Consider the following 11,491-nt stretch of genomic DNA (forward strand, 5'->3'; position numbering starts at 1 on the left):
AGACTATTTAACACAAATTTTAGAAAGGAATATCACTTGTGGATGAGTGTATTATTAAGCGTGTGTGCAAACGATAGTTAAACCAACACAATATCAAAAGGCTGGAGTGCACCAAGTGAGATGCATGGTGAGAGCAAATGTTTCAAATTGGCCCTGCTTTTCCCTCTTTATATAGAGGGAAAACCAGGTGGGCCAGATCTCCAATGATGACACAATCCGCCCTCCAATCACTCTGGAACACAGACACCAGAATAGTAACATTGACAACCAGATCAGTAACCATGACAACCCCAGTATGAAGAGTACCTGTAGATTGAAACTAATCTGAAAATGAAAATTGTAGGAGTCACTGAACTAATTGGCAACAAAAAAAAAACTTTAGGTTAAGGCGGCATCACAAGGCGGCATCACAGTGACATAATGGTTTAGTTATAAAATAGCTTTTGGTTATATTGGGTAGGCTACTACTGCTATTGTTGATAATAGCCATGTTTCAATGATGTAGCCTATTCCACATCCCATGCAAGAGTTGGTGCTAATATTAATAAGGTATTAATGGATGTTAAGCAGCTGTCTGTTGTATTTATTTGCCAAGTACATTAACCCATTCCAGCAAGAAGTCAATAGCTTCAGTATTAATTTAAACCCCCTCCCCCCAAAAAAATTACCCCTAGCAATTGGCAGCCACAGCAGTGCCATTAACAGTAACATCCTATGTTAATTTGTCTCTACAAATTAAATTAACTTTCAGGATTTTTCTTTGTAGGGACTAGCCACTAAGCCTTAGTTCAAGGAGTATGTCTTTTGGTGTGGATGGAAACACCTGGAGGAAATCCACGTGAACACACAAAGAACACTCCACACAGCGTTCTTCCAGGTGCAACCGAGCAAGGTCACTCAAATGGATTCTGAAAGGAGATCTGAAATAATAATTTGGTCAGGTTGACTGATGTCTAATTTAACCTAATCCTGTCAGGTGGAAACAGAAACATGTTCAGTTTGTGTGAAAATGAAATGTTAATCTGACAGTGTTACGTACTGTATTAACACCTAGACCCTGCTCTCTGTAATGTCTGTGGTACAATGAAATGATAGACCTGGGTTGTGTCCGAAACCACATACTTAAGTACGACATACTACAAAGTATGCTATTTTAGGCTAGGCTGAAAATAGCATACTGTGTAGTATGTAGTGTGTTAGTACAGTATGTGGTTTCGAATGCACCGCTGGTCTCTGCAACCTCTGTGGTACAATGGAATGATAGCACGCTAAAGCAGATTACATGTTCCTCTAGGAGAGTGAGGGTGTAACCAATGCTTTCACACTGATTGCATTTCCGAGGCTAAAGACATTATTCAGGATTGTTTTGTTTTTTTGAATTTGGCTTAAAAGGTTAATAAATTAAACAATGCTTTCTTATGAAAAAGTAATTGGTGTGTGTGTGTGTGTGTGTGTGTGTGTGTGTGTGTGTGTGTGTGTGTGTGTGTGTGTGTGTGTGTGTGTGTGTGTGTGTGTGTGTGTGTGTGCGACCGACCGTCCGACCGACCGACCGACCGACCGACCGAGATGACCATGATACTGTTATATTCCCGAGGAACGCCATGGCTTCCCTGTGCAGTCAGTACTTGGAGGTAACTGGAGCTGTTACCATATTTGGGACAAATTCAGTATTCTGACTTCATCAACATGACGTCAGTCAGCTCCATATTTGGGCAAACACTCCATATTTGGACAAAAGTTGGTGTGATGTCAGGAGGGGTGAACAGCAGCCTGCAACTTAAAAACACATGTCGTCTGAAATAATTCTTAGTGTGTGTACTCAAGCAGGGGGTTAGCAACAACTAAATCACAGCTAGTTTGCTTATCTTTGTAGCCTTCAAGCAGCTAAATCCTCACTTGTAAGTCATCCGGATATCCTAAAGGATTCACTAGTTGTGTCATTCTCCAACAGTCAAAAGAATAAAAGGGGTGGGAAGAGAGAAGAGAGAGGGAAGGAAAGAGTGGTGTCCTCAAGTGACCTTTCACCATGGACAATGGACATACAAAGACGGCGGAGGAGGTTTATGGCTTTTTTAACGTAAATGAAAGCACCGGTCTGGGGTTAGACCAAGTGAAGAAACAACGAGAGAAATACGGACCTAACGAATTACCACCTGAGGAGGTTAAATCTCTCTGGGAACTGGTGATTGAACAGTTTGAAGATTTACTTGTGAGGATCCTCCTCCTTGCTGCCTGCATATCGTTTGGGCTGGCGTGGTTTGAAGAGGGAGAGACCATCACAGCGTTTGTAGAGCCTTTTGTTATCCTACTGATTCTCATAGCGAATGCCATTGTAGGAGTTTGGCAGGAGCGAAATGCGGAGAATGCTATTGAAGCACTCAAGGAGTATGAGCCAGAGATGGGTAAAGTGTACCGTCAGGACAAAAAGAGTATCCAGTGGATCAAAGCAAGTGACATTGTGCCTGGGGACATCGTGGAGGTGGCTGTTGGTGATAAAGTGCCTGCAGACATTCGGCTTACATCTATCAAGTCTACGACGCTGAGAGTTGACCAATCAATTCTTACAGGGGAATCGGTGTCTGTGATAAAGCGCACAGACCCTGTGCCAGACCCACGTGCCGTCAACCAGGACAAAAAGAACATGCTCTTCTCTGGCACCAACATCACAGCAGGCAAAGCTGTAGGCGTTGTGGTGGCCACAGGGGTCAACACAGAGATAGGAAAGATCTGTGATGAGATAGCATCCACAGAACAGGAACGCACACCCCTACAGCAGAAACTGGACGAGTTTGGAAAGCAGCTTTCTAAGGTTATTACACTGATCTGCATTGCGGTGTGGATCATCAACATCGGCCATTTCAACGATCCTGTCCATGGTGGCTCCTGGATACGCGGGGCCATCTACTACTTCAAGATCGCTGTGGCTTTGGCTGTGGCTGCCATCCCGGAGGGTCTGCCTGCTGTCATCACCACCTGCCTTGCTTTGGGAACGCGTCGCATGGCCAAAAAGCATGCCATCGTCCGCAGCTTGCCCTCTGTAGAGACCCTGGGCTGCACCTCCGTCATCTGCTCTGACAAGACCGGAACACTGACCACCAATCAGATGTCTGTCTGCAGGATGTTCATAATTGACCAGGTTACAGATGATAGCTGCATCCTGAAAGAATTTACTGTAACTGGTTCTACGTATGCCCCTGATGGAGAAGTGTTCCATGAAGGTAACCCAGTGAAGTGTTCCCAGTATGATGCCTTAGTGGAGCTGGCCTCTATCTGTGCTCAATGCAATGACTCCTCACTGGACTACAATGAGACCAAAGGTGTGTATGAGAAGGTTGGTGAGGCCACTGAGACAGCTCTCACCTGTCTGGTGGAGAAGATGAACGTCTTTGACACGGATGTTAAGGAACTGTCCAAGATTGAGAGGGCTAATGCCTGTAACACTGTAATAAAGCAGAAGATGAAAAAGGAGTTTACCCTGGAATTCTCCAGGGACAGGAAGTCCATGTCTGTGTACTGTACCCCAAACAAGGCCAATCAAACATGGTCCTCCATCAACAAGATGTTTGTTAAGGGTGCCCCAGAGGGAGTGATTGACAGGTGTACTCACATACGTGTTGGTCAGAACAGGGTACCACTGACCCCTGTCATTAAGGAAAAGGTAATGTCAGTGATCAGGGAGTATGGAACAGGCAGGGACAGCCTACGCTGCTTGGCCATGGCCACACAGGACAACCCCATGGGTAAAGAGGAACTGGTGCTGGAGGACTCAACCCGCTTTGTTGAATATGAAACTGATCTAACATTTGTTGGCTGCGTGGGCATGCTGGATCCTCCCAGGACAGAAGTGGCAGCCTCTATCAAACTGTGTCGCCGGGCAGGCATCAGAGTGATCATGATCACTGGAGACAACAAGGGTACGGCTGTAGCGATATGCAGACGAATTGGGATCTTTGGAGAGGACGATGACATCTCAAGCATGGCCTTCACTGGCCGCGAGTTTGATGATCTGTCACCCACTGAACAAAGGGAAGCTGTGGTTAAAGGCCGCTGCTTTGCCCGTGTTGAGCCCTCTCATAAGTCAAAGATTGTGGAGGTCCTACAGTCCTATGATGAGATTACTGCTATGACTGGGGATGGAGTTAATGATGCTCCTGCCTTGAAGAAAGCAGAGATAGGCATCGCCATGGGTTCAGGCACTGCTGTGGCCAAGTCTGCCTCTGAGATGGTGCTGGCAGATGATAATTTTGCCTCCATCGTAGCTGCAGTGGAGGAAGGACGAGCCATCTACAACAACATGAAACAGTTCATCCGATACCTCATCTCCTCAAATATAGGAGAGGTTGTCTGTATCTTTCTGACTGCAGCACTGGGTTTCCCTGATGCCTTGATCCCAGTTCAGCTGCTGTGGGTCAACCTGGTGACTGATGGTCTACCTGCCACAGCCCTGGGCTTCAACCCCCCAGATCTGGACATAATGAACAAGCCACCACGCAACGCCCGTGAGCCCCTCATCTCTGGATGGCTCTTTTTCAGATATATGGTCATTGGGTGCTATGTGGGTGCTGCTACTGTTGGTGCTGCTGCCTGGTGGTTTGTTGCTGCTGACGATGGTCCCAGAGTCACCTTTTACCAACTGAGCCACTTCCTGCAGTGTAGTCCAGAAAATCCAGATTTTGCCGGTGTGGACTGTGCTCTGTTTCGGTCTCCCATTCCAATGACCATAGCCCTGTCTGTCCTGGTCACCATTGAGATGTGCAATGCCCTCAACAGTGTGTCAGAGAATCAGTCGCTGCTGCGAATGCCTCCCTGGAAAAACATGTGGCTGCTGGGAGCCATCTGCCTCTCAATGGGCCTTCACTTCCTCATCCTCTATGTGGAGCCTCTGTCTATCATCTTCCAGATCACATCTTTGAACCTGACCCAGTGGCTGATGGTGCTGAAGATCTCGCTGCCCGTAATTCTTCTGGATGAGATGCTGAAGTTCATTGCCAGGAACTACCTGGAGCCTGGTGAAGAGCTGGAGAAGCCTGCCATCAACAAAGGCTTCTCCTTGTCTGCACGTGTGGACGGAATCTCCTGGCCCTTTGTAGCCATTTTTCTCCCTTTGGTGCTCTGGATCTACGCCTGACTGACTTGAACATATCTTCGAGAATACTGCCAGGCTTTGTCAATATTTCCTGTTACATTATGTATTTTTAATGATATGGGATAATTAATTATCTCATTTTACTACAATACAAACAGCAGATTCTGGGTTTTGTTGAGATTCCAGTATTATTTGGTGACCTGATTTAGCCAAATATTTAGGCCGTATACCACATGGGCCTAAAATGCATTCTGCAGCCTGTCTCCGGTTTGACCCCTAGACTGTTTGCTGTGTGTCATTCCACTGCTCTGCGCTATAGAAATAAAGCAGAAATGCCCCAAAAAAACATATATATTTTTTGTATTTTTTTTTTGTATTTATCTATAATCCCTTTTCATACAAACACACATGTTTAGGTATAATAATAATAATAATATAATTAATTATATATACATATAATTTACATAATACATCAGATTTATATAGCGCTTTTCAAGGTACTCAAAGTCGATTTACAATGATTATTATTTTATTAAATAAAAACAAAAGATGATAAAAAGGAGCATTAGATTAGGTGGGTTTTGAGGGCCGTTTTAAAGGAGGGGAGACATTGGGGGCAGCTTTGTGAGTTGGGAGTGAGTTCCATAAGGAGGGAGCAGCAACTCCCCTCCCGGGGACCACCAGCAGGTTGGCCTCATCGGACCTGAAATGGGCATGGTGGTGGCGGAGGAGGTTTGAGAGATAGGGGGTGGGCAAGGTTGTTAACGGCCTTGTAGATTGTGAGCAGTATTTTGAAATCTATTCCGTATTTGACTGGGAGCCAGTGAGTGAAGGTCATGGAGGACTTGTGTGATGTGGTCTCTGAAGTAGGTTCTAGTGAGAAGACGAACATAGTTTTGTACATAATGTAGTTTATTGTGGCACCATATACAGTAGGAGGCTATTGCAGTAGTCAAATCTGTACGTGATAAAGGCATGAATGAGTGTTTCTGCAGCAGTGTGTGACAGTTTGGGTCAAAGGTGGGCAAAAACTGTTCATTGACCTGTACAGAGACATACCACTATTTCATGCTTTTTTTCTTTTTCTTTTTTTATTATTCATTATCTCCACCATGTTTTTTTTTTATGTTTTAGGTTGTTTTTATCATGTTGTACAGCACTTTGGTCAACCTGGTTGTTTTTAAATGTGCTTTATAAATAAAAAGTTGACTTAACCAGGCTGAAGACAAGCGGGGAGATTATGTTTTCACCCGTGTGCTTGTCTGTGTGTCTGTCTGTCCTGGGCTAATCTCACAAACTGCTGTACTGTCACATTTATTGTGCATGGTGCCAGTAGGTCGAGGAAGTAGGCCAAACTACACAAATGTTTTCTTTTTTTTAAATATTTTTTCTTTTTAGTTTTTTAACTAAATTAATTATTATAATGGAAGTCAAATGCGGGTCAGATCGGACTGAAACGTTGCCCAAATTTGGGGTCATACATCATAGAATAGATACACACGTCATAGATTAGTGACATCATAAACATGCCCAAATATAGACAAGAGATGGAAGTTGGAGAGATGTGACAGCAGACACCTTGAATTTATTTCTGTTTACCATTGTGCCTTTAGAATGTAGAACTCTATGGAGCTTATGGCATGAGAGATGGGAAAGGTTTAGAAGTAATGTTTGAATACACCGCTTAAAGATGCTGTAATGGAGGGGAAAGGAACTGGTTGGAATAACGTGTTTCTTCCACTCGCTACGTCCTACCCGGGAAACTCCCCCCTGTCAGGTGATAAGAAGCGGCCTGCTCACTCCTCAAGCATTGAAGGAAGCATGAGCTCAGTTCTGGGTTCTCCCCAGGTTGGCAGAGGGAGAGAGAGTAGCGCCCAGGATTACATAGGCAATTGGCACTGGGTTACAAAATCGTGGGTTAAAAATGTAGACAAACAAAAAAATATATGCTGTAAGTGATTTCAAATGTTATTGTTAAAAAGTTCTATTCTGATCGGAATCATTGCTAGTGTTAGTTCAGTTCCAATTTTGTCTGCTCATTTATTTGTTTCATCACTTCCAATTTAACTTTTTTTTTATCTTGTATCCTTTTTTATTATATGTTTACTAAAGAACTGGTAACTACTGTACATGTAAGTCACTATGGTGCTGACTATGGTGCTATGTTACTGACTATGGGGCTGACTATGGTGCTGACTATGTTACTGACTATGGTGCCGACTATGGTTCTGACTATGGTGCTGACTATGGTGCTGACTTACACAGGGCTGTGACAGGGCCATAACAGCCCTGCCTTTCAGTGCTGTGAGAGGGTGACAGGGCCTGACACACAATTGTACTTATAATTGTAACAGGCTTTTGTTCCTCTCCCTGGGATGTATGCTAATAATTAAATAATAATAATCACATACTAACGGTCCAGTTTAACTCACTCAGTGCCTGACTTATTTCTGGCAGTTTGGCTCTGAGTGCCAGAGCCAAAAAAAGTGCTTAGGAAGCGAGATACAGCCTTTTTCAGTAAGATGTTAAACAAGAAGTGAATGGAGCAGCAAATCTTCAAATCATGATATCTTGGGTTCTGAAAAAAAAATGTCATGACGTCGGCGACGTCATTGGCACCCTGGGCTTATAAAAACGTGACTTCGGCGACATCAATGGCACTGAATGAGTTAATGTAAAATCGGACATTTGGAAATCGATGAGATGTTTTCTAAATTATATAACACAATACACAATAAAACCATAAAACTTATATTTTAATTGGGTGTGGGGGCGTTGAAGGATCTGGACATTGGATTGAGGGCACTGGCCCCAAAAAGGTTGAGAAACACTGCCTTATAGCAATGATTGCTATAGGGAATATACAGTAGAGCTATTTAACACTTATTCTAATTGTAAAAAGTTCTTGCTTGCCCTAAGTCAAACATGTTAATACAGTTTTCTGTTGGTATACTAATTCTTGAAGGATGTGTGGATTTTAAACAGTTCTTCCTTGGGCCCATGTTAAAATGTGTAACTTTAACATCCGATAACAGACAGAGACTTACAGACAGATCGACAGAGACAAATTCAACAAATGCAACACAAAAAGGGGGTCTGGTGGAACAACAGTACTGCTATCACCCATAATGTTGCCCGAATTTATACATGAAATAAACGACAAATGGATTGATGAATCTTAAACAACATTAATGCAAAATAACATGAAAAACCATTTCCCTCACTAAATTAACTAGGACAATTACACACAGTAATACACATAGCCTAATGTAGGCGTGCCCCAATGCATGCTGGGAAATTATGCCCGGCGGAGTTGGCACAACCCGACACAACCCAGGATGCTACAATATGGCACTTGCATGACTTTGTATTTTTTTTGGCGAGATGCCATAGTATGACTTCACCCCCTCACCCTCCAAGGCCAGATTACTAAAAAGATAGTGGTAAAGGCAAACATTCAAGCGTGGACCCCCCCTTCGCTCCACCATGAGGACGACAAGCAAAACAACGCAACACTCCCCAGCGACCTACGTATCTGTCCCCCTGTATGGGGACATTATATACTGTATAATTCATAGTATGTCATCATGGCAGGTGCCCAGAATGGCACAAGTGGTCTTAAACCCAGCAGGCCCCATTGCACCACTGTTACAATACCAAAGCTCCACAGGATGTCCCTTGGCAGTAAGTCATGATGTTATTTTTTTCAAGCTTTCATCCAGAAGTTGGCTTTCAAACAGTTTTAACCCATTAAGACCTGAGGCGATTCTTTAAAAAGAAAAACGTTTTTGGAAAGAAATCTAAATCTTTTTTTTCAAGATTTTTCAAAAATAGCAGATCTACAAGCTCGTAGCGCGGCACTCGGTGCCGCGCTATGAGCTTGTATATCTGCTATTTTTGAATAGCCAAAGAAATCTAAAGTGACACAGATGCGTTCAAGGTCTTAAAGGGTTAAATTGAGTAAGATTTGAACTTATAACCATGGGGATATTAAGCAAGCTTTTTTCACAAGACATTAAGCAAGCTTTTTGTCACCACACAGGCCCAGTGTGTGTGATGCCAGTGGCTTTGTACTCCAAACTTGTTGCACCATATTGGCACATATGGCACACATGGCACATTGTACCACCAGTGCCCCTTGTCTTCCAGACATTAGCTGTCAAATCTAGTTTTTAACTGAGAAATAAAGAGGGTCAGCTTCTAGTCAATTATTGATGTAATGATCTCACTGATAAATTGATGAAAACAATAAACAAAACAAAACAAAAAAGTATTAAAAATAGCAGCTATTATCAATATCATGACATATCATTATATCATTTCAAGAGTGCAAGTCATTCAGAAGATGAAATAATACAACTACAGTACACTGCACTATTCAACTATACCGCACTATTGCCAAGATACAGTACCATGGATCTTGCTTCTGTAAGAGAAAGCCATTACGGAATTTAAACTCCTAATTGTGATCATTAAAGTTGAGTGTGATGCTTCTCCTTTGCTTCCAGCAGCAGCACTGACAAAAGTGTACCAACTGGAACTCTAACCCTGTGGAAATGAGCATGTGGGCTCAAATCACCAAGCACTGAACCAACAAAGACCTCTGTGTTCCGGGGTGCTTTACCAAAAATGTGTTTAAACATGGTCAAATGAAGAAGGCCTGTACAGCAATGTAGGAAATGAAAACTAATTTCCAAACACTTCTGGCATTTGACAACTAAATCAATACTAAATGCCATTCGCTACATACAAACACATATTATAGCAAGTTTAACACCTGCTGATTGTACCTTACCTCTAGATGGGAGCAAAATGGTAAAAGCATGTACATACTGTTCAACTATCAGAAATGAATACCTTTTCACTTATGACTCCATATAGTGTAGGCTACATTTCTTAGCATTCACAGGCCAATGTCCCTACAGTATGTCCTACTATTGGCACTTCTGAAAGTCATGCATCAACACCCCTTCAAAACTAACTTGTCAGCGTGCACAGGCTTTCGTAAAGGAACTTTTTACTGTCCGTGTTTCTCCCACATTCGTTCACATTTACATTTCCAATACCACACCAGCTCGAAAAGGAAAACAAACTAAGTGGGACTTGAATGTTTTTAAAAAGTCCATCAATAAATAAGCACATGAGGCATTTAGTGTCTTGTTTTGCGTCACTGGTTTTTGGTTACTCTGGGCTCGGTTGTCTCTGACTCAGACTCTTAGGGTGGAACAATAGGATTAGATAGCCATCTCAAACAGGGACTGAGGATCACATTTTCAAGTCCACCTGCAGTGCTTTCACCTCCTCACCCAATGTGGTGTTGGAAGCTTAACAGACAGCAGTTACTGCAGAAAAACATTGCAAGGAGGCGTTAAGCTTTCTATCAGATAGATACACCGGTTCATATTAGACTTGTGCTTGCACTCTGTGGGATGGTTGATGGCTGATTTAAACAGTCGGTCACACACACCCATCCCTCGCTCTACTTAAACTCTGTAACTGTATACATAGTGTATCCGGAAATGTTGTGGTGTAACAGAGAAACAGACCCAAAAGATAACAACAAATCAAAGCAGGGCGCTGCTCTAAACCCACGCAGCCTCAGAGCTCAACACTTCCTTGTTTACAAACTGCCATAAATAGTGGTGGATGGAGGGATTGGACCCAGGGAAAAGCCCTTAGTCACAGTATCGTGAGGGGAATGGGGCAAACTGCCGTTTCAGCCAAATGTTATTTTTAAAAGGAAGGGCAATAGACTGGAGCATGCCCCAAACGATCGTACACATATTTTCACAATGAGAGTCACTTATGTGTGAGCAGGGCTCAGGAAGGCCAATCAATAGCCCCCATTATGAGGCTGCGAGGGGGGAATTAGGCAGTCAATGGAAGGGACTAAGCCATGTATGCGGTTTCCACGCTCAGGCCTGGTCTGTTTGTTTTGATGGCAGCACGAGACTGGCGTGACTCTCAGCCTTGTTTACATTGGATACATGTCCCCCCCCCCCACACAAACACAAACCCCCCTACGTGAAATCACCCTCTCCGATTGCATCAGAGTACATGTAATGCAAGTGCTGGCAAGTACTTCAAGCTTCCTTAAGTCACATCAAATTCTGTTTGTTGAACAGATATACAGGTACAGTATGTAGTGCTGTTTTAATGAAAGACAGGGAAATGAATGAGACCACTTGCTGTGGAAGCAACATAGTCTGTGTGGAATAAACAGGCTTTTCCTTGACTTTCCAATAGTAAATTCAAGTACTGAATTTACTTAATTTTGTCCAACAAAATAAGTAACCATTGTCCTGATATTTCCTGATTTCCAGGGCAATAATAATAAAAATAAATATATATATAAAACACTAAATGTCCATGACTTTTCCCCATCTTGAATTACATTTTCAAATT

General features: G+C 42.9%; 1 protein-coding gene across 1 annotated transcript; it reads left to right on the top strand.

Moving 5' to 3' along the window:
* Nucleotides 1-2,026: 2,026 nt before the first annotated feature.
* Nucleotides 2,027-5,128, top strand: LOC308093149 (sarcoplasmic/endoplasmic reticulum calcium ATPase 2-like; the record flags this gene model as incomplete). Its single annotated transcript, XM_080439380.1, has 1 exon — nt 2,027-5,128. One exon carries the CDS (start codon nt 2,027-2,029, stop codon nt 5,126-5,128), a length of 3,102 nt encoding a protein of 1,033 aa, XP_080295506.1.
* Nucleotides 5,129-11,491: the final 6,363 nt, after the last annotated feature.

This window comes from Gymnoscopelus braueri (genome assembly GCF_963280865.1).
Source record: "Gymnoscopelus braueri genome assembly, chromosome: 10".
In the NCBI taxonomy this organism is placed as follows: Eukaryota; Metazoa; Chordata; class Actinopteri; order Myctophiformes; family Myctophidae; genus Gymnoscopelus; species Gymnoscopelus braueri.